Source organism: Martes martes (assembly GCF_963455335.1).
Source record: "Martes martes genome assembly, chromosome: 4".
In the NCBI taxonomy this organism is placed as follows: domain Eukaryota; kingdom Metazoa; phylum Chordata; class Mammalia; order Carnivora; family Mustelidae; genus Martes; species Martes martes.
In genome coordinates, this window is record NC_137891.1 from 109,586,848 (window position 1) to 109,613,759 (window position 26,912).

Below are 26,912 nucleotides of genomic sequence, written 5' to 3' on the forward strand. Positions count from 1 at the left end.
TCCTGCTGCTGTACTAAAAGTGGTCAAGGAGAAAAAGACATGGACATATTAGGTGGCTTTCCTAAAATCTCATAAACAGAAGTGAGACTACTGGAAATTGAATTTGGGCCTCCTGACTTGCTGTTGCCCATATCTCTGAGCACTAAAGACGTCTTCCACAAATTAAGTACAAAAGGGCTGGTTTATGGGACCAGGGAGATAAATTCTGAAATTTTTCCCTTTTGTGTTTGAATCTCCGTATGTTTTAAGTAGAGTTTTTTGTTCGCTTATTTGATTGATTTTATTTCTGTTAATACTCTCTATGCTGCCTTTTAAATTAGAAAAAGATGGTATTATATGAATTTGGGTGACTGCTAACTGATTTTTTTTTTTGCCAGTTTTCATCATTGTAAACATACCGATGTAATCTATATTAATTCAAATGGTGTGTTGAAGTGATTTTTGTCAAAGATTATATGGAAAAATCAGATCTGATGCAAGAACAGTTATTGACTGTTTGTTTTTTGCAGTCGCAATATGGAGCTTCAGTTTCTGCCAAGCCTGAACTGCCCCTCTTTTACACTCCTATTGACCTGGTGGACATCAGTGTGGAAATGGCTGGACTGAAGTTTATAAATCCTTTTGGTCTTGCTAGTGCAACTCCAGCCACCAGTACATCAATGATTCGAAGAGCTTTTGAAGCTGGTTGGGGTTTTGCCCTGACCAAAACTTTCTCCCTTGATAAGGTAAGAAAATATTTATGAAGTCATGTTTAAATGTCTATCATGTATTTTAATTAGAGCAGAGATATTATGATGGCACAATTTTTCTGACCAAGAAATAATAGTTACTCAGGACAAGACCTATTAGTCCAAGCTAATTTTTTTTTCTTGCCAATCTTTCTGTCCCATGGAAGGCCACGAATTTCCCATTTTGTTTGTCTAGGAAGCATCAAAAATATGTATATATTACAAAAATGGCTATTACATGTGATAATCACAAACTCATTATTTTTTATTTTGGCACTAATTATTTTGTGATTTCTGGATGTGTGTGGATGAGGACATCTGCCCAAACTGAAGGTTGGAGAGACTATGAATTTGGTTTGTACATAATCCTGGGACCCAGGTCAGGTCAAAAAGAATCACTCAGTGTACCTCATTTGTGCTGGTAATAAGATTCTTCTTGAATTTTTAAATATAGAAAGATTTTCAAAGTACATATACCTGAGTTTAATTTGGCATGATGACTTTGTACTCACACCATAAGTGGACATACTCAGTAGAAAATAAAGTACGTAGTACGGTTGAGATTGATTCTTTAAGGTACACAAAACATATAAATTCATGTTTTTAAAATAGTACGAAATACACAATAGAAGGTTGCATCCTTATATGGTTTTGAATTAGAAAAGCACAGCAGAATTTAACATTCTTAGATCCTTTATTGATAAAATTTTAAATGCTAAATCTATCAATGTATTTAGTACTAACTAACTGGTAGTTAGTAATAATTAATGTATAAGAATGTGTGGATCTAGTGACTGAGAAAACTGTATCATTATTTAAATCAGCCTTATCCGTAGGCAAAGAAAATAATAGAGAACAAATATGCCCCATTAAGCACATTCTCTCCTTCTTTCTCCTCTTACTAGGATCAATAGCTAGCATTAGTATGGCTAAAACATTACGGCTGTCTTATTCTGACAGCTTTACATGATGCTATGTGAAAGTGTGATGAAGAAAATCTAGAGAATCCTCAAAAGTTAGAAAAACTGGGGCATAAAAAATTTCATAAATGTTTTTATGTTTAAATAACTAAAGAGAGGTTCTTTTTCAAATACTTCGGTTAAATAAAGTGTAAAGATAAACAGAACTTACTGGATGCAGCTTTAGAATATCATTAATCAATTGTTTACAGCTTTGTAGAATATTGATAGTACATTTGTCTTTGTTTCAATTCATCCTTTAAGAATAACTTGGAAGCTGTAATCAAATGTTTAATCCGTTGAGAAAAACTGAGACTCCGATACCATCTAATGACTACATTATAGTTACTCTGTTTTAAAAATTTTATATGTAAAAAGAAATAGGTGGCTAATCAGGTACAAGTAAAGAACTGTAGGAAAAAAGGTGTTTGCTTTGAATTTGCTGTTTGCTTGCAAAAAATTGAATTCTGATTAATCAGAGACATTTGTCTTTACTCTGTTGGTGACATGCATTGATTTGTGATGCTGTCTCTTTCAGTAACCTAGGAGCAGTTGCCTTTATTAGGATCACCAGCAAAAATAAATGTAGAAGCTAACATCCTTCTAAACCTCCAATTTGAATTTAATCTATCAATTCACAAGTCTGTGATGCTGGTTCAAAGAGAGAGTAAGGAACAAATGCAAATTAAATTTGGCATATAAAACATGTTGGGGGCTTTAGGAAGCTCTCTGTTACTTGCTTTGATGGTGGGTAGAACACAATATTTGTACAAAGACTATTTTAAATGTATTTTTGCAGATTATAATGACATAAATAATAATGCCACCTTGGGCTTATACAATGTCATTTTCAAAAACAATTGTTTCCCATACATGTTTTTGCAAAATAGTCAGTTTGCTTCATAGAGATCTAGGGTTTTTGTTTTGTGTTGTTTTCTTATGTTGTCCCTAATTAGTGATTAAACCTGTTGTGAATGTGAAATTGTCTTATGAGCGTCTGTGCTTTCTTACTGATGAAATGTTGTAGCGTACAACTCAGTAGGTAGAAACACGTTTTCCCACAGCCTCCTACTAAAGACATCTATTACAATATTATATGTACTATACATTTGTGTGACATTATAGCATACCAATTTAGATTAGCCTTATTATAATTTATTATGCCAATTCAAGAATCTACTTAAAATGTATTAAAATTCAGAATCTTGACATTTGAAATTTGGATGCTCTTAATATGACAAAGGTTATTCTATGGAGTTTTGTTATCATATGAAATATTAATATTTCACAGTACAGTTTTGATGAAGTACAGTTTGCCGAGACTGCATATGATAAAGAAATTAAATGCTTACCAAGGGAGTTCAGTAAAAATTAGAGCCCTGCCTGAACATCTGCTGGAAATTTTATTATCCTGTCCTACTGACAGGGTGGCTCCCTTGTTGTTTTTCTAGATTGACAGCTGAATATTGCACTGATTTCTGCAGCAAATATGTTTAGGTGAACTTTGTTTCCCTTTTTTTTATTTTTTTGGGAGTTTGGAACATGCTTTTGATTTTCATCCTATACTTTTTTTTATACTCTTGACATTTGTAGATGCCAGATTGAGGTCTAATATGCTGTAGCAACGATAGACCATTGACTTACACTGAAATGCCAGTTGATATCTCAGTAAACAGAAATATTATTATTCCTTACTGTGCAGTCTGTATAAAAGCTGTATGTGGTTTCTTTAGGGAGGCAAATGATCAGATTTTTAATGTCAAATATAAAAAGATCTGTGTTTGCTTTTGTATTAAATAACATCAAAGAGGGCTTTTATTAACTATATTCTTCCTTCCCAAATCAGTCTTCCCTGGAATGTCCCAAAATACATAGATTGCCATTCTCAAGATTCTCTTTATGTTTTATAAAGATGATATTTAAAATACCATCATAAAATGAAATGAAAATATAATTAAAATTATTTTTACATATAAGTATATGTTGTGTTCATGTTTAAATTTAAAAAGGTGGGAGAGAAATCAGTGTCAAGCTTAATTAAAGCTAAACTATCATGACAAACCAGAGAGATGCTATGTTTAACTGGTAATATTAAAAATTATTTAGACTGCACATTAAAGAACCTCCTGACCAATGTCCACTGATAGGAAATAGATAAAAAGATTTTATTTTTGTAAATTATATCATAAATTTTGTTCTCTCAGGCATCTACATATTATATACTGCAAATGTGTAATCTGTGACTGCAAGTTGCATATATCTTTATCACTACATAGGTAAACTCAGAAGTGTTTACTATTATTCCAAATCAGATTCAAACCTAAGCAAAAATTCACTTCATTTATAAGGTATATGGTATAGATATTACAATAAACTTGTGATTGATTTTTAGTGAGAAAATATCTTGATTGCATATATTTTGTTTTAATAAGTATCAGATGACTAGACAAAGAGGTGCACATATACAGATTCTCTCAACATAAAATGCCAAAAACTGAAAACTGAGAAATATTTAAGGTTCTTCATTATTTCTTGGGAATCAAATATTGATAGTGGCTTTTTCCATAAAATACAACCTTATACCACACAACACAATGCTTAGTGTACAGGAAGAGTTTGATAAATGTTTCATAAATATTCGCTGGATAAATGAGTCAATAAATGAATAAATAGATTTTTGGCAAAAGCATATTGAGTTCCTTTTTTTTCAGTCATATGAACAGACAGTTAACACATAAAAAATTGACTGTTCTGAGTATTGATCTCAATCAAGGAAGAAAAGGCCAATTGAAAATTTTCATATCCCATGTTGCTTTCTGTGGTGCATCTATACGTGTCTGAAAATGAAAATGTCAGTGGAGTTTTTAAATGCATGGGTAGTGTTTTAAGACTTGAGAGTCTTTAAAATATAGAGAATTTTTGAGAAAACGGAATATGTATTGCACAATTTTAGGAAGGGAAATAAAAATCATCTGGCCAACTATCTAAACTTATGTGTCAATAGCTATGACAGGGTAAATGCAACTTGTTTTGGAGTGCTTTTAGTAACAAGAAATATGCTAGATCTTTAAGGCAATGCAGGTTCTTATAGCTTTGGATAACCCTATTTTAGGAATATCTTTTTTTATTGACCCCAAACTGGCCTTTCTTGAATGTTCCATCCATGTTTTATAGTTCTGCCCTCAGAGACACCATGGAATAAGTTAGTCTAGCTTATTAACATAAATGAATTGTTGATTTTTAAATATGGTGGGTTTTTTTGTTTTGTTGTTTTGTTTTGTTTTTCCAAGTAAATATATACCCGAGAGAATGGCTGACAAGTGTGGAGAGGCAGTGACGTCTAGTGAAAACAGCTTTCGCCTGGGAGAATCCAGTCTCTGTCCAAAGCTGCTTCTAAGGCTCTACCTTGCACAAGTTATTTAGTAATATACATTGCTGTTGTTAGAATTATCATTATTATACACATAATTAACTACCATTTGTTAAGTGCATAGATAGTGTAGACATTGCCAAATGTTTTTTGGAAGTGATAAGATAGTATTTTAAAAATTTTTTTCATATGAAATAAAAGAGTGAGAAAAGTTAAACCAATTGCCCAGGACTTAGAACAACAATTATTTATTTGCTCACAGTCACATACTGAGTTCACGTGGGCAGTTCTTCTGCTTCACAAGGTGTCACTTGGACTCATTCATGCATTTTCAGTCAGTTGGAGGGATGCCCGGGTACTGGCAAGATGGCCTCATTCATACATATGGACCCTCAACTGGAAGTTACTGTAATTGCTCAGATTGCTGAGTCTCTCTCTCCATCACTTCATTATCTCTCTTGCCTTATGGGGGGTAAGACAGTGTTCTTTGAGTAGGACCCCATCCTGCTCCCTGGTAATGGTTCTGCAATTCATTTTTCCTATCCACTGTTGGCTCGGTTCTCCGGGCTCTTATTTTATCCTCTGAGTTGTGTTCTGTTTTAGTTAAGAAATGGCCAGTGTTAGCCATTCTTGGCAGTTGAGTATCTTTTTCAACCTATTAGTTGCTGTGGAAAGTTAAGAACCCCTATTATCTTTATTTCAATTGCCCCCTGTATTCCTAGTTCTTAATCATGTCATCAGAAAACTTTCTTAAAAACTTTTTGAATCTATTAAGGGCTGACTACATACCCTAAAGCCACATTCATAATTCTTTTTGAAACAGATTTTTATCCATTTTGGGTATGTCTTCCTGCTGTGACTCAATATTTTTAAGATTCTTAGAATCAATATTGTCTACCTGAGAGAATCAACTAGGACCTGCTTTAAATCTTTCTAAAATCCTAACAAAGGATCACAAAGCAACACTCTTGATGTGATCTTTACCCGAAGGTCATTTTTTACTTTGAAAATCTTTTCCTTTCAGGGTAGAAAAAATACTAAGAATAATTTTACTTTCTAACACAGCAAGTCCTGGGCCCTTTTGCTTTGCTAAGTTTGCTTAGCAAATTAAATATATCCTTTTTTAGCTAATTTCTCTCTTACAGTACCTTACTATTCTTGAGTAGAAACATTCAACTGACACTTGCAGTGTTTTGTCTAGATATTTCTTTAGTCAGATCCACACATACATTATGTACATTTTCCATCTTCTGAATTATCACCAGAGATATTCTTGCCAATTGTTCTGTCACTACATAATACAGGCCACCCTTTCCCAGTCTCCAATAACAATTTTCACACTGCATTTCAAGCCTCCACTAACAGTTTGTTCACCATTTTTCCAGCCTTTACTAACAGCTGACTCTTGATTCTCCAAGAGAGGTCTCTGCCCCCCTCTCATTTCGAAAGCCAATGCCACATGTTTTAGATTCTGTTATGTTAGCAAACATAACCAATTTCTGTATTACTTGTCTCTTGCTGTATATCAAAGCACAATTTAATAGTTTAAAACAAGTAATCTTCTCTTGGTTCTATAGGTTGGCAGTCTGGTCAGGGTGCAGCTGGGTGGGCTTGACTTTGACCCATGTGACATTAGTTGTTCTTACTCATGCATTTGCAGTGAGTTGACAGACTTGGTGGCTGGTGGTGCTTGATGGCTTTATTCATGTGTTTAGGACCTCAGCTGGCATAACTGGGCCTAAATCTCCATATGGTCTCATCTTCAAAGAGACTGCATGGAGCTTGTTCACAAAGTGGCCGTATTCTAAAAATGCAAGAGTGGAAATGATGAGTCTGAGACTCTGAATTTGCGCAATATAATTTCCACCCTCCTTCTGTTGGCTAGAGCAAGTCACAAGACCAGACCAGGATTTGGGAACATGGAAATTGCTCCCCTGATCCAAAGACTGACATCCTCAGCACCAGGATTGAAACAAGGTCTATTTGATACAAATCCAGATGTTTTCCTGTATATCATATTTTCTAATTTATCCTCTCCAAATCTTCTTATTTTATGTCTGAATTGAAGGCAGTTTGACTCCATCAGTGTTTGGCAGAGACCTGGGGTTCAACTGAACAAGTGCCCTGAGGGTTTTCTATCCCCTACCTCTCAAGCAGAGCAGCACCCATGATTTTCTTTCTTTCTTGGTTTTATGTATAGTTTCATGGAGAGAGACTTTTGATTTATAATCTTCTGGGAGTGATGAATCACTAAATTCTACACCTGAAATGAATATTACACTGTATGTTAACTAACTAAATTTAATAAAAACTTGAAAAAAATAATAAAATCCTTCTAGAAATCCACTGTCTATCCATTGTCCAAAGCCAATCTCCTTCTGTGACAATGTTCTTTAGCCACACTGGCCCTCTTTGTACTCCTCCAACATGGCAGTGTCCTCCTTCTCTTAGGCCGTTTTGCTAGTGTCTGCTCAGTTTGGAGTGCTCTGCCCTCAGCTTGCTTCTCATTCAGTTCTCAAATCAAAACTTAACCTCACCAGAGAATTCTGTGCTGACTGCCCCAAACTCAGTCTTCCTGTGCCACATTTCCCTGGTTGATTTTGTATTTTGTTTTTTTTCACTGCACTTACCACCATATGAAATTATCATTTTCTCGATCACGTATTTGTTTACTTGTTTACTTTTCTGTTTTGACCATTCAGAGTAAGGTTTATATAAGAGGGATGTTGTATTTCTTGCTCACAACTGTATGTCCAGTGCCAAGAACTATGTCTGGCAGATAGAAAAGGATGCAATACATACTTGTTAGATGAATGAATAATTATAGGATTCTAATTTGAACCACAATTCCACATGACAGCTCTTCAGTTACTTGGAGACAGCTCTCATGTCCTATCAACAAGCCTTTTCTTTTTCTTTTCTAAATAGTCCTGTTCTCCTTTCTATAATAAGGTTTGCAGACTTTTTACCATGTAGGTTGTCTGTTCTCCCATGTGGATTTCAAGAAACTTGTTTCGATCCACATTATCTTAATTGAGAGGAAGTTGCCTACATTTGCACAAATTGCTAGCACCTATCAACCAGACAAGAATTCAGGAATAACATTGTCAGGACTATAAATGCTAAAAATAATATTTGGAGCTGTTAAGAAAAATTTCACAAATATGTTACGTAATAATATTTTAGAGCTCAGTTAATTCTCTTTGGATTACAATACAAAAGACTACAATTTACTCTTGTAACTCATTCTAAAGGCCTTATTAGAAATAAAGATCTGAATCTTTTTAAACGTTAAGTCAAACTGATTTATTTTATTGTTATTGAGTTTCTATATTACATTATTATAAAAGTCTGAAACAATAAATAAACAACTGTCCAGTGCATTATTTTCTCTGTTATGTCCTAGCTTCAAATTTGGTGCATAATTAATTTCTATTTGTCGTGCGGTATTGTTCTCATGGTATATACTTATGCATTAACTAAGGAGTTATAATTATTTAAACAAATTCAATGTAAACTTCTCATCTGGGAGACTTTTAACATTTTAAAACCATAAGTGATTTCCATGTACTAATAGTTTGATTCTCACCTGGTTAGGTTCTTTAATTGTTATTTAGTTTTATTGTATTGAAATTATTAAATTGAGTCATCCTCAAATTATAAAGAATGGGTTTATTAAAAGGCTACAATTCACATGTAATAGTCCTATGGGAGATTTCATCCAAATGCTCACTTCAAGACTATTTAGCAGACTTTTCTATGAAGAAACCCTGATCTCACCAACAGTAAAAGAACATGTGTATCCTTGCGTGCCCATTTGTGTCTACACTTGCAATATTGAAACTAAATCTTGCAAGTTAGAATCTAATTAAAAATATTCCACATCTTAAAAAATATATATATACCACATCTTTCCCCAAGGTTCTAAACTAATCATTGTTTTCATCCATGCCATGTATGCCAGACCTAGTCTGTTCAATAGAAAATATAGATTATGATGTTTCCAAACACAGGCTAATGCATGTACTTCTAATATTAACTATAAATACTTTAATTGTAGCCAAAGTAATGTTTTTAACCAGGTACATTATTAAAGTTACTTAAATTGCTCCCAATCTTTTTTACCTTTTACTTCATAACTGGGCTAGTTGACTAGGAAGCAGAGCAGTCAATTTTCCAATATAATTACGTCTTCACTTCTTTTCCATTTCAGGCTGTGATTTCACACTTGTTAATTAGTTAATCATTTTGTAGAGTGGACAAGGTGAGACTCAAATAGACTTTTTAATAATATAAATTGATGTGCACAATTTTGATTTGGGTTAGCATGTAGAGAAACCAAACCTGTATTGGAAAATACTTTTCAACTTTGGGGGTTTTATTTGTTTTGTTTTGTTTTAAAGTAACTCGTATCAGGTTGATGGAAAATCCTCATAATTATGGCTAACAGAAATTTTCATAAAATACAGTCCTGCTGATGGAGAGAGTGATTTTACTCTTTTCCTGTCTCACATAATTCTTTTGCAGGTTTTTAATTTAACTAGTCAAAAATATCCATATTCTGGCTATGTTTGGATGATTTAGTCTTGGTTGAAATTAAATGGCTTGAATTCCATAATACACCCCTTGCCTCTGTATTTTCTTCATTGATTTTTAAAAAGATTCTAGTTATTACTACGTAAGGATATTCTTTATCCTTCACTAAAATACTTGAAATATAAAACCAGTGATTATCTCACTGTCAAGTTTTTATTAAAGACATACCTACATGGTCCATTTTGTTGTAAGACTTACTCAGTTTAAAAAAAAAAAAAAAGACTTACTCAGTTTTAAATTGCAGTTCTCTCTATGCTCCTTCCTCTTTTATGACTTGCAGTTGGCTTCATATTCAATCAGCACTGTTTCTAAAATGAAGTGCCATTAGATGCTTAAGGAAGTGACTGCTTTTTTAGAGAAATATCCAGCCAAACTTCTTTTCCTATGCCAGTTACCTTTACTTGCTGGACTTCTCCATTTGCTTCTTAAGTAAACTTCAGCTAAGTCCACTGCTCTCTTTATCCTACTCTGTTTACTCATTTGTAAGTTTCTTCCATGGTATCCTACATGTTTGGAACAATGTATCATTCCTCTTCTGACAGTTCACCCTTAAAGTTAAAATTTATCTAAAAGTATCATTAAGTGTCATTTTTAGGTATTTGGTCTAGACTAGATGTATTCTGAGAGCTGTTGCTAATGTCTTTTCTATACCCTCTTTTTTATCTCATTCACTCAACACGTATTTGTTAGGTGCTGCTCATTCATATAGTGTGTGTGTGTGTGTGTGTGCGTGCACGCACGCGTGTGTGTGTGCGCGTGCACACACACTCGCCCATTTAAATACAAATGGTCTTTGCTCTAGAAAACTTGAACTCTAGTTCAGCGTATACACCGAAAGACTGAGTATTGACATAAGGCAACAGAGATTCTTAGACTAAAAATGTTACTTAATAAGCAGTATTTTCCTTTTTTTTTTTTTCATCTCTAAGAGGTTCTTTTTTTTTTTATTAAAACTCTGTATTGGATATGCACAGTGAGGGTGGAAGCCACATCAGTATACAATTCCATACTTAGATTATAACTTACAAGATGAATTGGAAAAATGTAGAGGGCAGACAATATGATATATCCGATAAAAGTTACAAGGACTATTTGGAAAAGAAGAAGAAATCAAATTATCACAACTAATAAGGTGATCCTTGCATGGTTTTAGACACTTCATCAGAATCATAAAATTATGTCTTTTGTCCAGTCTGTCCTGTTCCTTGTGTTTCCTCCAATTGTTATAAAGAAAAATGACTTCATGTTTGAGCTTCATCTTTATTCTAGTCAGAAAGGATAGCACATGGCCATTCATGGTCATGAGAGTGCCATGCATATTTAAGATTCAGCAGCTAAATCTTAGGTAAGATTCAGCATATGTATCACAAGGTGGTATAAGTAGCTGGAGAGACTATGGGAAAGGTCTGTTAGGCTAGGAATTCAAATGTGTTTGTATAGACAACAGGGAACCTGAAGAGGTTTTAAGCAAAGTAATTACTTAATTCAGTTTGGAATCTGCTGTTAATCATAATGTAACTCCTGTTCACCATTTTTGGTAATATCTTTTACTTTTTCTCACATAGTCTCTATTTTCTGATGGAACCAGTCTAATCACTAGGCTTATTATGTTTGTGTCCTCTAAACCTTAATTTTGTCATTTTTCCTCCTAAGATAATTTCTTCTCCTACTCAAATATTAAAAAGTCATTGATGATCCAGTGGTTGTTGACCAATGGTTATCTTCTTCTCAGTCTCTGAGCTTTTATAAAATTTTGTTCAGTTGATGTAAGATAGAGTGAATTTTTTATGTATTTGTTTATTTTTCTCCTTCTTGAATGTAAACCCCTGGAAGGCAGGTCCTGTGACCTTCAGGCTTTGCAAATGAAGGAACTGGAAAATACATGATAATTGACTCTTTCCCTGGTCTAATCAGTAACACAGATGTGTCTTGGGATGTAGTGCATTGTTTAGCAATATTGTGAATATTAAATTGGCAAATATCACTATTTCATGATGAACAATTTCACTTTTTTGGATAAATATAATTCTGTACAGCTATAATATTCTTCTTTAGGAGACATATTTTTAGGCTCTTTTTTCTTGGGTGTTGTCATAGGTTCTTCAAAAATTTCTCCCACCCTTAGGGAACTCTCCCCTATGGATCTTTTGAATCTCTGGTTATAACTTACTCCCTACACAACTCCTAGGAGCCCTTGAGTTATTTACCTTTTTTTTTTTTTTTCCCTGCTGAGACCTCTTTGCTTTTTCAGGGTCCCTACTGAAAAGACCTTAGAGTGACCTCACATTAACTTATTTTATATGGGTCCCTTAACTGGTCCACAGGAAATTTTACATTTGCTTTGCCCTGAAAAATCCTAGGAATGCAGGCTGGTCAAGGTATATTTGCATCTCTTTTAACTTGTTTTTCAGCAGCAGATAAACCATGCTTTACCATTTAGATGTATCAAAGAGTACTGTACACTACACTCTCCCCCTCCAAAAGGAAAAATAAATTGCAGGTAACACATATTGAGTATTCTCAGGGTCTCTCTTTTAACCCCTCTCTTGGGGCTTGGGGTTACCAATGAGGCTCAAAACACAGAATTAGTATGATCCAAAGAAATCATCTTAAAATCTCCAGTATCCCCAACTTTTGTATCCTCATTGAGGGAGAAGTGTATAAGAGCTCTCTAAGCAGATTTTTGTCATGTACTTGAATACTTCTTCAAGGGAAACATTTATTTTTGTAATTTATTTCAATTCCTCTTAAGATCTTAGCCAAAATCCACATTTTGATACTGTTATATTGCTAACATCTGTCAAACTTTAATTGTTGACATTAATTGCATGATGGCCCACTATAAAAATTTCTTAAATTTTATAAAATTTCTCTCATACTGAGATTTTTTTTTCTGGATTTTGTGGGAAGCATTTAATTGATCACTGAAGTTCCATTTAACATAACATCAGAATTGTTTTAGTCCAGGTCTCCCACTAACCAGTTGCCAAGATGGGATTAAATGTGCAAGAATTTTATTAGGTGAAATATGCATGAAAACAAATATGGAGGAAGGTGGAGAAAGCTGGGAGAGTCATAAGGCAGTAATATAAGTCTGGCTCCAGGTGAAGGAGGGAGGAAGGGAGGTGGAGGGGAAGCATCCTAGAGTGGCTTACATCTAAGGAAGTTTCAGTGAAGTCTTTGAGAAGTCCTCAGGTCTCAGGAATGAACCTGCCTTAGTCTCTCTGTCCTGTTCAGTTATTGGCTGAGTCATGGTGCAGTACAATGCAGGAATGGGTCTCATAGCAGAAGAGCTGGGCCCTTGCTCAGTTATATTCCCTGTAGTTGGAGTTCTGTGAAGTTGCCAAAAGGATACTTGGATTTTCTGTCATAGCCAGCATAAGGTAAGCAGCGTAAGGTAACCATACACTCAGTGTATGGTTTTTCAGAAGTTGAATAAACAAACATTGCATTGTATTTTGAAATTTTCTCTTGATCAGTACAAGAAGAAATGTTATGGCACCAAAGTTAAAATGAATTTACACAAAGAAAAGGATGTATTAAAAGAGAAAAATGAGATTGCATGCAGAAGGCTGGAGGGTTTTGGTTTTTTTTTTAAAGATTTTTATTTTTATTTCAGAAACAGAGATAGGCAGAGAGGCAGGCAGAGAGAGAGGGAAGCAGGCTTCTTGCTGAGCAGACAGCCTGATGCGGGGCTCGATCCCAGGACCCTGGGATCATGAGCTGAGCCGAAGACAGAGGCTTTAACCCACTGAGCCACCCAGGCGCCCCTGGAGAGGTTATTTTAACCCTAAATTCTCCGTTGTGGTTTTCACAGCAAATCACAGTAGTTATTATTCAAGTATTACAGCCGTTTCTCTTTATTTGGAAGAAAGTGTCAAGGGTCATCTCTTTCCTAAGTAATGTGACTGTCAATAAATTACTTAACTTCTCTAAACCTCAGCATGCTCACTAATAATTTAAAACAATACCTGCCTTCCCTTTCTTACAGTATTTTAGCAATAACTCAGTTGGAATTTTTAAAAAATAAAAGATGTAAAAATGATTTGTAACATGTAAAACACTGTATCAATAAAAATATTGTTACCACAATCTGCATACAAAATTTAAACACTAATAGTTATGTAATGATTTATTAAAGCACATAAAATCATCAAATTTTGCCCCTCTCATTTAAGGATTCTTCCTCAGCGGTACACCCACACCCAAGTCCCTATCATTTCTCACTGAATACTCTTCCAGTCTCCTGCAAGAGCCTCCCTGCTTGCGCTCTGCTCTGGTCCTACATTGCAGCCTCCAGACCATGGCCTGGATGTTATTTTACAACATAAATCATATCGTGTCCCTCCTTTGCTTAAAATATTCCAGCAGCTTCCCATAGCCTTTCAAATAAGATCCAAAATCCTGTATAATCACTTTATCATCTGGCTCTTGCCTATCTCTCAGACCTCATCTCATTCTCCTTCACCTTGTACCAATTAAGCTAGAGCCATAATGGTCTTTTCTAGGTTGCTCCAATAAGTCAACCTCATTCTCACCTTCACTAACTGTTCTCCTTGCCCAGAATTTTCAGACCCTTATATTAAAAAAAAAAAAAAAGAGGGAGAGAGAGAGAGAGAAAATTACTGCTAATGGAAACGTGTAAATAACATAGAAATTTGTAACAAGTAGTTTATTCTTATAGCAGTTTGCCAGATATCGGGAAATGTAGATGCCAACTAACCAATTAAACTATGAAGGGTTGGTCATGTATTCTTCCTTTCTCTTCCTTTCTACTAATAGGAGATTTTATGACTTTTAAATCATTCAGTAAAATTTATCTTCTTTAGTATTTCTAGAAAGAGAAAAGGTACAGAATTGTTCTTCCTTCTAGCTGTTGGGATCTCATTAGTCACCAATCATAAAATCTTCAGAAAATGGGAAGTAGCTTATAGGGGTCAGAAATTTCACTGCAAAGAGCAACGGATGTTATGCGACATACACATGGACTCAGAGAGCGAAGTTTTTAAAAATGCTTTTTCATGCAAAATTAATAAGTGTTAATGTAAATGTTAAAACACCCAAGTTGTGATTCCCAGTGTCTGGCCGTCTTCATAGTTCACTGAGAGAAAATGAGAAAATGCTGCTCTATCCTAGAACACCTCAGTGTAGGTGGGATTTGTGTCTGTACCTGCTATTAACATTAATGGGATTTAATCAAATAGGGCTGATACACACATATCAGAAAAGTCATTCAAATATTATAGGCATAGCCAGTCATGGAACGTAATTCATAGTACACACGGTGAAAAGTGTTTTATATAAAAACATGAAATAAAACTTACTAAGAAGTTGACTTTCTAACCATTTTTGGAGCGGGTACTTAAAATATCTTTATTATTGGACTTCCCATATTAAATAAAAGACAAATTTATAAAGAGTTCAATAATTGGACAGGCTACATATTGATTTTTTTTCCTTAGTTATATAATATTACCCACTTCTCCATCCAGAGCCATGTCGTACTGGGTTGAAGAGTGCTAGAAACATGGTCGCTGTTGTGTATTGGAATGTGGAGAGACAGAAAGGCTGTCACAGCAGTCAATAAGATCTGAGAGGTGTTGACTAATTGCCTGCTAATTACACAGTAAATTGTCTAATTAAGCTGATGGTTAATTAGGGTACGCTTGCACAGCAGTCTTGTGGAATTTGTGTCTGATGTCTGGGAAGCAGCTTGTGTAATTGGCAAACTGGTAAGGACTGGCAGAGAACATGACTGGAAAGCTCACTGCCAGTGGATGACAGAATAAGGATTTAGTGGAAACAAAAGGGTTGTCATTTTCATACTGAAGGTTTTGTTTCAGTTCTGCAGCTATTCTGCAGTGAGCAATTGACAAATACATCTGAAGCCTAAATTACGTGAGTAAAGGAAGGCTTAAAATGTGCTTCAACATGTAAAATATGCTGCTTCCTTGCCCCGTATCAGCTCTGATACACTATATCGCATTATATTACTATACACATTGCATTTTTGCAGTTCCTCTTTTTAACATATGTTATTTGCTGTTCATGTGCAAAAAAAATTACAAAAATCCCCTGCATCTAAGGGAAAAATTGTCTCTTTTTTGAAAAAATGAAAAGATGACAAATATGACCATGTAATAGACAACTGAAATAAGAACTTTGAGTTCATTATTTTTTAATTTACGCATCACTAACAACCATAAAATATTAGACATAAGACAGATATGTTTGGATAATACTTTAAAGAAATAAAACAATTAATTAATTAATTATTTTTTTTAAAGCAAGAGAGAATGCACCAGGTGGGAGGGGCAGAGAGGAAGGGGCAGAGAGAGAATCTTAAACGGGCTCCATGTTCAGTGCAGAGGCTAATGCAAGGATCTGTCTCACAACCCTGAGACCATGACCGAAACTGAAATCTAGAGTCAGATGCTTAACTGACTGAGTCACCCAGGCACCCCAAGACATTTTATTTTTAATGAGAAAATCTCAATTTTGTCATTTATATGATTTTATCATGCAACTAGCTTTTGCTTATAATTTAGTAAAATGTAAAAATAGAATATTTCAATATCGTAGTAAATGTTTTTCACTTCTGAGTGGATATGAATTACCTGCAAATTTGAGTGCCTTTAAAACTAAAAGTTCCAGGGGTTAGTTTTCCTGCTATTATTATTTTTTATAGCTGAGGAAGTTTAACTTTCTATTTCAAAAGTTATCTATGATTAAAATATGTGAAAATTCTCTCTGTAAGTAAACTAATCCATTGAAGACTACAGGCCCCTTACAAATGAATTTAGGTACACATACATGTTGCCTCTTTATAAGGGACCTGATACAAATGATCACTTCTATTACCACTTACCACCCAGATTTCAGCATTTTTGTGGATTATAGGTTGCAGTTGAAACGAAAGGTTACAGGTGCACAATAAATCTTGGATTTGTACTTTTGTTTTAAGAAAGCAAGAGAAAATTTGAAACATTTCAAAGCTAGATATCTAAAAGATAAGAAGGCTTTAATTGAAATTATGGTATCAGATTTTTTTCTGCTTTCTTAGCAAATAAAATATATGTCTGCCTATGATTGGGTGGATATGTATATATTTTTTCTCACTGTTTTCCATGGAGAATTTGAAGTTCTGTATCTACTATGTTTTTAAATAGAAAGAGAGAAATACATACTGTGTGCTCTCTAAAATGTCTTTGAATTAGCATTAACCTTGGAGATATATGCATGGTAAATGAAAATATTTACTATTTGAGAAGAAAAGGTGTTTTTCAGCCTGTTTTAAAGCAATATTTTAAAATATTAAATCACAGATATAAAAAAGATGTAAAATAAAAGTATTCTTTATTTCAAATAAAGAAAAATCACATTCATTCTATGTGGAGTCTTAGGTTATGAAGTCTTTATAAAGAAATTATGCAAGATAGAAGCAAAGTGAATTTACCAAAGGGAATACAAGGCTAAACATTGAAATTGCTTATTTAAAGATATATCTCTTGAGGGGAAAAATCAGATGGAGGTCAGTGTTGCAACTTCAACCATTCTATACTTTGATCTACTCAGTTTTTCATTTTATTCCTCAGGGAGATAATATAAAACATTTATTTATTATAAGTGATAAAAGCTTGCATAAAAAGAAATCAAGTAGATCTATCTATCATTGTAATTAAAGTTTTAAGGAAGAGTTTTTATAAGACATAACCTTAAAGAAAAATTCCTCCTTTATGTTTACATATAAATTTCAATGTTTTTTTCTATTAAAATCTAAATGATTTCCATTAATATACAGCTATCAAAAGAATATGTTCTGCATGTCATGAAATCATTAATTCTCTGTTAAGAACTTCTTATAATACTCTAAATTAGCAAATATGTATTTATTTATATTTATATATACACATGTACCTAACATATATGTATATATGTGTTATGTAATCAGTTTCTTTTTTCAATTCCTTAGAAAATTTTATCCCTATAATTTAAAACATACAAAGTAAAGAAATAACAATATTTAGTAACCTTAGCCACCAACCTGATTCTAAAACTCTTTTGTTTTCTTTTATAATTTACGTACCATAAAGTTTACTCTTTTAAAATATGTAACTTTTATCATTATTATCTAGTTAATTTCATAGTGTTTCCATCACTCCTGAAAAGAAACCCATATCTATTAGCAGTCAGTCCCCATTCTCCACATCTCCTAGCCCCTGGAGACCACTAATGTACATTCTATCCCCATGGCTTTGCTTATTTTGGACATTTTGTAAAAATGCAGTCATACAGCATGTGACCTGTATTATTATTATGCCAATATTATGCCAAGTAATATAATACTGGAAAATAGATTGAATCTAAGAGGAGTCCTGAACCTGCCTCTAGGAAGAAGAGGGACATGGTGTGACAGAGTAGCATGTACAAAGTTAAGCAGAGAGGGAAAGCCCAGTGGAAGTGGGTGTTTAGCTTCACTAGAAGGATGATGTAATGAGAAGAGGGAAAGTTAGGCGAGAACCAGATAATAAAGGGCCTTGTTTGTTCATTGAGAAGAGTTTAGACTTCATCTTAAAGGATAACAAATGGACATTATGCTGAGAATGATAAGACAGGCTTGGATATACTTTGGAGAAAGGTTTCTCTAATGGCAGGGTATAAAGTATTTAGCAAATAACCACATAAGAGTGGGAGAGGATCCAAGTATTCATTCTACAAGTGTTTCATAACAAACTACTCTATTTCCAGACACTATGCTCAGGCACTGAGGTTAGCGTGGACAAATGGCAATGTTGTGGTGCATACAGATAAAAATATACTAAGGAAGAAACACTATTGTCTCAAGGTTGAGGCTGGAGTAAGGTGAACCTGTTTGAAATGTATAAAGGAGACTCAAGTACCAGCTTTGATGTTTGATTGCATGAAGATAGAGATGGGAAGGGAGAAGGCATGATTCCAGGATCTCTAACTTGGCAGCTGCTTATGGTTGTTCCATTCACAAAGAAAGTGAATATAGGAGGTGAAAAACACGATTCTGCTGTTCTGTGCCATTCGTTGAAGCAGAACTTTTCAATATCAAAAGAAAACTGTCAATGGGTACTTTTATTCTCCAACTATAATTACTTCAAATATTTGGAAAGAAAAGGTCACCCTAATAGAGTAACTGCAGTTATGAAAATTGAACTGAAAATGTTAATAATTTCTCAGATGAGATATAAGCACTAATGTAGAGTTCCAAAGTTTGAACTCAATTTAATTATTCTGAAATTAGATCTAAAACTAACATCTAAAGGGGAAAAGTTAACAGAACAGGATGTTAAATCAATATGATTAATTAACTTGATATAAATAACTTGAGTATTGCTATGTTTATCTGTAAATCATTTATCATGATACCAGCTGTAAAAGAAAATCTTAATAATAATGATAATGATGTGTGTCATCCTCCCACTCAGCAGAGGTGTCATGACAAATTGTTAACAAACTGTCTTATAGCACTTCACAGACTCAAATGCTAATGTAATAATAACATAATCAATAATAATAAAATCAACAATGGAACAAATAATTTTGATGCAGCTTCAAAAGGCAAATTTATTAAAACTTTGAGTTCACATGTGAACTCTCTCTGTCTCTCCCCCTGACTCTTCCCCCACTCCCTCTCCTCCTTCTGTCCCCCCACACCATCCTCTTTCTTTCTCTCTTTCCCTCCCCTTCTTTCTCAAAAAGGGTATTGATCATTTCCATAGAATAAGTTGCCAAATCCAGAACAGTACATAAATATGTATCTTCCATCCCCACGCTGACTTTCATTACTCAAGACCTCATTTATCCTCACTTAGAACACTGCATGAACCTCTTAAAAGGTGTGATTTCCATGCATCTACTGACAGAAATCAATGTACTTATTTGCAACCGAATTTATCTCTCTAAAGTATATTTGGACATGTCTCTTCACGGTCTACCTGTAGGACAAAGTTCACATTCCTTAGTGTGTCATACAAGGCACTCTGTCATCGCAACACAATATTTTCTTAACCTTCGTTTCATCTATGCCTTTTCACAAAAAGACTTTGTAACAGAGGGCTAAGATTTTTAGAATATAAGTGTCCCCTCAGTAGCCTTATGTTATTTCTCGGATCCCACATGTTCTTGTTGTCATCTGGTCTCCAGACCATCCTTGTACATGTGGAATTCTGGCTGCTCAAGAAAAGCCTGCATAAGGGCAGTCTGCATGTTCATGGCAGAGGCTGTCCATGTTCTGCCTCCCACTAGCACGTGTTTATGCAGGATGCTCCCGTCTGAAGAGCCTTTCCCCACATCTGGCCTATCTGGCACTTAACTTGCTCTCGTGAGTTATTATAAATGTGACCCTCTCTGGAGACTTTCTCTTCCCTTTTAACTGTGTTCCCATATACCTTTGAAGTTCTAGAACTTCCTGCTTTAATAGGAGGGAGACAAAAATTGCAGCTCTGTCCCTAACACACCATATATGTAGCCTTGTAAAATGGAGTGGGCGAACCAACTATTAGCTCCCTTCTGTTCTGCCATGCTACATGCTTCATTAGAACATTTTTATTTTTCTTTAGAATCACTTGAGTACCAGATCCATCTCCCTCTAAAAAACATTAGCACTGGGTATTTATTGTTTAGATAGTACATTCCAGGTATTCTGAAACCCACATAATGTACACTTCCTCTTTTACTCCCAGTAACTCACTGTGTGAGATGTCACAATCCCTACTGCATGGACAAACTGAGGCTTAACGATTTCCGAATTCCCTTGTTTTTTGTGTGTGTGTGTGTCCCCTATAGTCATAGTTCAGTGCCACAAAGACAGTAGACACTCAGCAAATACTGAGTTTCTCTCTTCTATTTCATATTGGGATTTTTTGTTCTTCTAGATGAAAATGTGATATGATTTATCATATGATAAAAATTGATCAGGAGTGTTCTTTTGCCATCATTCGGCTACAGGTTGAATTTAAGTTGCTGCAGGCTTTCAGGAAAGAAATGAGAAACCTGTTATAAGATTGACTATGGGCCCTCTTAAGGACCCTATTTTCTGGGACGAGCTTTCTCCCTCATAAGTCCACAGCTCTTGGGATCATGTTTCACTATTCACTGATAATGATTGTTTTGTTGGTTTTATTTCCCTGGCCTACCTTCCGGTAAGAATGTTTCACATCTCATGAATGACACCCGCTTTTGGACAAATACGATTTTACTCCAGAATTCACCCACTTTACTAGCAAGATTGTACGCCAGGTAAAGAAGATTCAAATCCAGTACCCCCAGAGAGAAGGAGATGACCCTGAACTCACACCTTTATCTCTTAAAAATTTAAACACTGTAGATAATTTGATAGGCAATGAAAAAGTTTCTTCTGAATTGAACTCCTCTGGGCCCTGGATTTCCATGGCTTCCTTCACTCCTTGTGTTTTAGTACAGTGATATGAATACGAAACTCCTTGGTACTAGGGGATTATCTTCTCCCCAGTGTTCTGTGCAATATTTTAAAGGTGTCCCGACATTATAGACTATGCTGAAATAATACAGCCTACTTGATATTACATTCTGTATTCATATTTACTATAAAATGTCTTGCTCCAGCACATTCCTTAACTTCCTATAGAGAAGGATAGAATGTACAACAGAGCAGTGCATTTTTTAGAAACACTGAAATGAAAGTTGTTGATTTTAAAAGACATTTTGTCACAGATGAGTGAGGGAGAAAGAGATCAAACCAGCAGGTCTAGCCAATCCAAGGTTTCATTCATGCATCTCTTCTGCTTAGTGCTTTCCCCTTCGGTATCATTAGCATTTTCATTTCGAAAAATGACAGTCTGCCGTGGAAGCAGTAAAAATGTTCAACCTGTGGTTTAAATTATTGATTTTTTAGAATATTGAAGCAGTATTTCAAATGGATTTTGTTAGAGATACTTCTGGGTGGGGGGTTTCAAAGGTAATTTGATATCCAAAAGCCTGTATATTTCAAAGACTTTCCATTCTTTGAATTTCTTTAGAATCTGGTTGATTGGATAAAAATGTTTATTGTCTTCGGGATTATAAGTAGCAGATCATTGCTGCTTGAACTTGAAACATATATCTGCAGACTGTGCTCTTCATGATTTATGGTGTATGTTCAGACTGTGATCAACTGGCAAAATAAATCTTCATTTGGAAACAAAAGCTGATTTTAAAGGGAAGGAAAACATGCTATGATTTACATGCATAGAAGGTCAGTAGTCCAATTGGTAGCTAATTTGTTGTAAAAAAGCATGCAAAGTGTGGTTCTATAAGAAGGGATTTTAATGAACTACTCAAATTTTATTATGCTAATAGGGAGTAGAGTGTGGCTTCAGTGATTTTCCTTAAAATCTTTTTAAGTCTCTCACCATAGTCAACACTCACATATGAACAGAAAATGTTTTGACAAGGAGCAGGATTACTGACTGCTGTGTGTATGCTGTGCAGGTAGTTTGCTATTCGCAGCATGTTTCTACTTATGGAAAAAAGCTACTTAAAAAATTACATTATATCAAAATGACTTGATATGCAATCATTCTAGGAGTCGAAGACCTGTTGAAGTCAAGGAGGGCTTGGAGTGCAAATTTAGGACTGTATCGAGCTTAATATGTGGAGAATTGCATCATATCTTGTGATGCCAAGTATCGCACAGCAATGGGATGGCACAAATTTAAAATAAAACCTGATATTCTCTCTTTGACGAGTGTAAATGAATTAAAAACACTGTATCAGAAGAGATCTTTTTGAGGCATTGGGATATAAAAGGGAAGTCTGCTACTAAATACATCAGATGTATCCGTAGCTGTGAATGTTCAAACCAGCTTAAAAAATGCCTTCCCGATGGCAGTACTACCATGAAAGCAGGTTGGAGAATCTGGGTTGGTGCTACTTTTGGGGGGAAAATGCTTAATCTGAGGGTGTAAGACCCGAAGATCAAATATTTTTGTAGAGCTTCCTTCCTCTAAAAACTGTACAGTAGAAAATATGACCAAAACAATTTATATATTATTATGACATAAACCATCTGATTTAATCTTCATGACAGAACTTAGAAATAAAAATTTTACATTTTTTCATATTGCTTAATAATATAACAATTAAGAAAACAAGAGTCTCAGCAAAGTAAGTAAATTACTCAGCGTCACACTGCTATTGAATAGTGAAGCTGGAGTTCTTGCTCAGGTTTATATAACTCCCGAAGCAATGGTTTTCTACTATACAATATGCCTCCCTTTGGTCTTTAACCCACTGAGCCACTCAGGCGCCCCATCCCTTTAGTCTTTAAAAATGACATCAGTAGCTGTTAAAAAAGAAAATATAGATACAGAAGAGTCATGAGCCCTCATAGTTACACAGTATTTGTGATATTTAATTCTTTTTGTTGTTGTTGTTGTTGTTGTTGTTGTTTCAGGGGTAAAGCCACTTATGTCTGGTCCCTTCCCCCATCCATTAGGTGCTTACCTGATTGAAAACAATTCCTATGTGTCTAAGTTTTAGGTGCTGTATGTGAATTAACTCACTAAATCTCCACAACAATTCTATGCAGTATATATTAATATTAGTCTCATTAAATAGAGGAGGACATGAGACATAGAAACGTTGCTCTAGTGAAACCATTAGTAAGTGGTAAAGCAGGAACCATAAGGAACTGTTTTGAATATTCAGTGAAGTAGTGAAGGTACATAAATTATCAATACTTTATGGGAAGGAAATTGAGTGACAGAAGGGTAAGTGACTTGTCCAACCAATATCATATGGCAGTCAGTTTTGCATAATGATAAAGTAATAGATACATGTCTTGGTATTTAGCAAGTTATTAAAGTGCATGCTTAGAGGAAGAATCACTTATTTGTTGAACGATGAACTAATGATTAAAGCCTAGTTCTCCAATTTGGTAGGGGATTTTGTGTAAGTTATTTCAGTTCTAAGTTTTAGTCTCTTTGTAAAATTGTTGTAATGGAATATTTATAACTGTAATTTACTGAGTTTGCCCATGTGTCAAGTACTCTTAAAGCATGTGATACGAGTAAAATCTAAACAAGCATTTAGGACATAGTAAGTGCTCACAAAAGGCTAACATTATTAATGTATTTTGTCATTACCATTATATTAGGAAAGGATTAACTTTTTGAGGAACCCCCATCATGTTTTCCAGAATGACTGAACCAATGTACATTCCCATAAACAGTTCGCAAGAGTTCCCTTTTCTCCTATCCTCACTAACACTTGTTATTTCTTGGTAATAGCACTTGTTATTTCTTCCTGATTCTAGTCATTCTGACTGGCAAGAGGCACTCTCTCATCGCGGTCTTGATTTGTATTTCCCTGATAATGAGTGATGCTGAGCATTTTTTCATGTGTCTGTTGGCTATCTGTATTACTTCTTTGGAAAAATGTCTATTCAATTGGATTATTTCTGGAGTTTTTTTGATACTGAGTTGTATAAATTCTTTGTATATTTTGAATATTAACTCATCAGATGATTTGCAAATATATTTTCCTATTCAACAGGTTGCCTTTTTATTTTGTTGTTGGTTTCCTTCACTGTGCAAAAGCTTTTTCTATTTGGTATGGTCACAATATTTTATTTTTGCTTTTGTTTCCCTTGCTTTTGGAATTAGATCTAGAAAAATGTTGCTCAAGCCAATATTATAAAAATTACTTAGTATGTTCTAAGATTTTTATGGTTTCATGTCTCACATTCAGGTCTTTAGTCCATAAGCTTTTAAATTGGATGGAGTTTTAATTCTTCATTTTTTTTTATCTTGTTTCACTTCCCTGGCAAAACATGTCTACAAAAATATTGCTAAAGTTGATGTCCAAGAGACTGCTGCATACCTTTTAAGAGTTTTATAGTGTCAGCTCTTAAATTTATATCTTTAATCCATTCTGAGTTTATTTTTATGTATGGTGTAAGGAAGTGATCTAGTTTCATTCTTTGCATGTACCTGTCCAGTTTTCCCAACACTATTGAGGAGATTATCTTTTTCCCATAGTATATTTGTGCTTCTTAGGTCATAGGTTCATTGACCATGTAAGTGTGGGTTTACATCTGGACTCTCAACTCTGTTCCATTGATCTATGTCTCTATTTTTGTGCCAGTACCATGCTGTTTTGATTACTATATACTTGTAGTATAATTTGAAATCAAGGATTGTGATACCTCCAACTTTTTTTTTTTAATAATTTATTTATTTATTTGACAGAGAGAGATCACAAGTAGGCGGAGAAGCAGGTTGAGAGAGAGGAGGAAGCAGGCTCCCTGCCGAGCAGAGAGCCCGATGTGGGACTCAATCCCAGGACCCTGAGATCATGACCTGAGCCGAAGGCGGAGGCTTAACCCACTGAGCCACCCAGGCGCCCCTCCAACTTTTTTTTTTTTTTTAAGATTTTATTTATTCATTAGAGAGAGAGTACATACAAGCAGGGGGAGAGGCAGAGGGAGAAGGAGAAGAGGGAGAAGCAAACTCCCCACTGAGTTGGGAGCCTGACATGGGGCTTGATCCCTGGATCTAGACATCATGACCTGAGTCAAAGACAGACACTTAACCATCTGAGCCACCCAGGTGCCCCTCCAGCTTTTTAATTCTCTGAAGACTGTGTTTATTAGGGTCTTTTGTTTATCCATACAGATATTAGTTCTGTGAAATATACTATTGGCGTTTTGTCTGAGATTGCATTAAATTTGCAGATTGATTTGTGAATATGGACATTTTAATGATACTAATTCCCCCACTCCAATGACATGTTCTATCTTTCCATTTATTTATGTCATCTATAATTTCTTTCATCAATGTCATATAGTTTTCAGCATATGGTTCTTTCACTTCTTTGATTAAATTTATTCCTAGGCATTTTATTCTTTTTGATGTGATTGTAAATGGGGTTGTTTTCTTAATTCCCCATTCTGCTATTTAATTATTAGTGTATATAAACACAACAGATTTCTATAGATTGATTTTGATCCCATAGCTTTGCTAAATTCATTTATTAGTTCTTATAGTGTTTCGGTGGAGACTTTCTGGTTATAGTATGTAAGATCATAGCATCTGCAAATAATGACAGCTTTGCTTCCTTAGCAATTTGGATTCATTTTACTTATTTTTTCTTGTCTGATGGCTAGGATATCCAGTACCATGTTGAATGGTAGTGGGGAGAGTGGACATCCTTGTCTTGTTCCTGATCTTAGGGAAATTATTTGTAGATTTATCATTATGTTAAGGCATGTTTCCTCTATACACACTTTGTTGAGAATTTTTACCATGAAGGATGTTGCATTTTGTCACATGTTTTTCTACATCTATTGAGAAGATCACATGATGTTTATCCTTCATTTTGTTAGTGTGGGGTATCATGTTGATAGATTTGTGCGTATTTAACCATCCTTGCATCCCTAAATAAATCCCACTTAATTGTGGTGAATGATCCTTCTACTGTATTTTTGAATTGAGCTTGCTAAAATTTTGTTGAGGATTTTTGATCTATGTTCATCAGGGATATTGCTCTGTAATTTTCATTTTTTGTAGTGTCTTTGGTTTTGTATCAGGGTAATGCTGGCCTTATAGAATGAATAAGGAAGCTTTCCTTCCTCTTCTCTTTCTTAGAATAGTTTGAGAAAGATAGGTATTAACTCTTCTTTAAATGTTTGGTAGCGGGGCACCTGGGTCTCTCAGTTAAGTGATTATCTTCCACTCAGGTCATGATCCCAGGGTCCTGAAATCGAGTCCCACATCTAGCTTCCTACAGAGAGCCTGCTTTTCCCTCTCCCTCTGCCACTGCCCCTGCTTGTGTTCTCTCTCTAAAATAAATAAAATTTTAAAAAGTCTTTATAAAATAAATAAATAAATAAATGTTTGGTAGAATTCACCTGTGAAGCCATCTGGTCCTGGACTTTTATCTGTTGGGAATTTCTAACTGCTTCAATTTCATTGCTAGTAATTAGTCTGTTCAAATTTTCTATTTCTTTCTAATTCAGTTTTGGAAAGTTATATATTTCTAAGAGTTTATCCATTTTTTCTAAGTAATCCAATTTATTAGTATATAATTTTTTGTAGTAATGGCATAGTTTTGTGGGTTTTCTTTTTTTTTTTCATTTCTGTACTATCAGTTGTAACTTTGCTTTCATTTCTGATTTTAGTTATTTTAGCTACCACTTTTTTTTCTTGATTAGTCTAGCTAATGATATATCAATTTCGTTTATCTTTTAAAGAATCATTGTCTCATTGATCT

General features: G+C 34.6%; 1 protein-coding gene across 1 annotated transcript in view; it reads left to right on the forward strand.

The window, feature by feature from the left end:
* DPYD (dihydropyrimidine dehydrogenase) overlaps positions 1-26,912 on the forward strand; it is an 842,461-nt gene that overhangs the window by 433,052 nt on the left and 382,497 nt on the right. Inside the window, exon 13 of the mRNA XM_080800117.1 lies at positions 510-725. Within this exon, the coding sequence (XP_080656243.1) occupies positions 510-725 (216 nt within the window). The remainder of the gene's footprint in view (positions 1-509; positions 726-26,912) is intronic.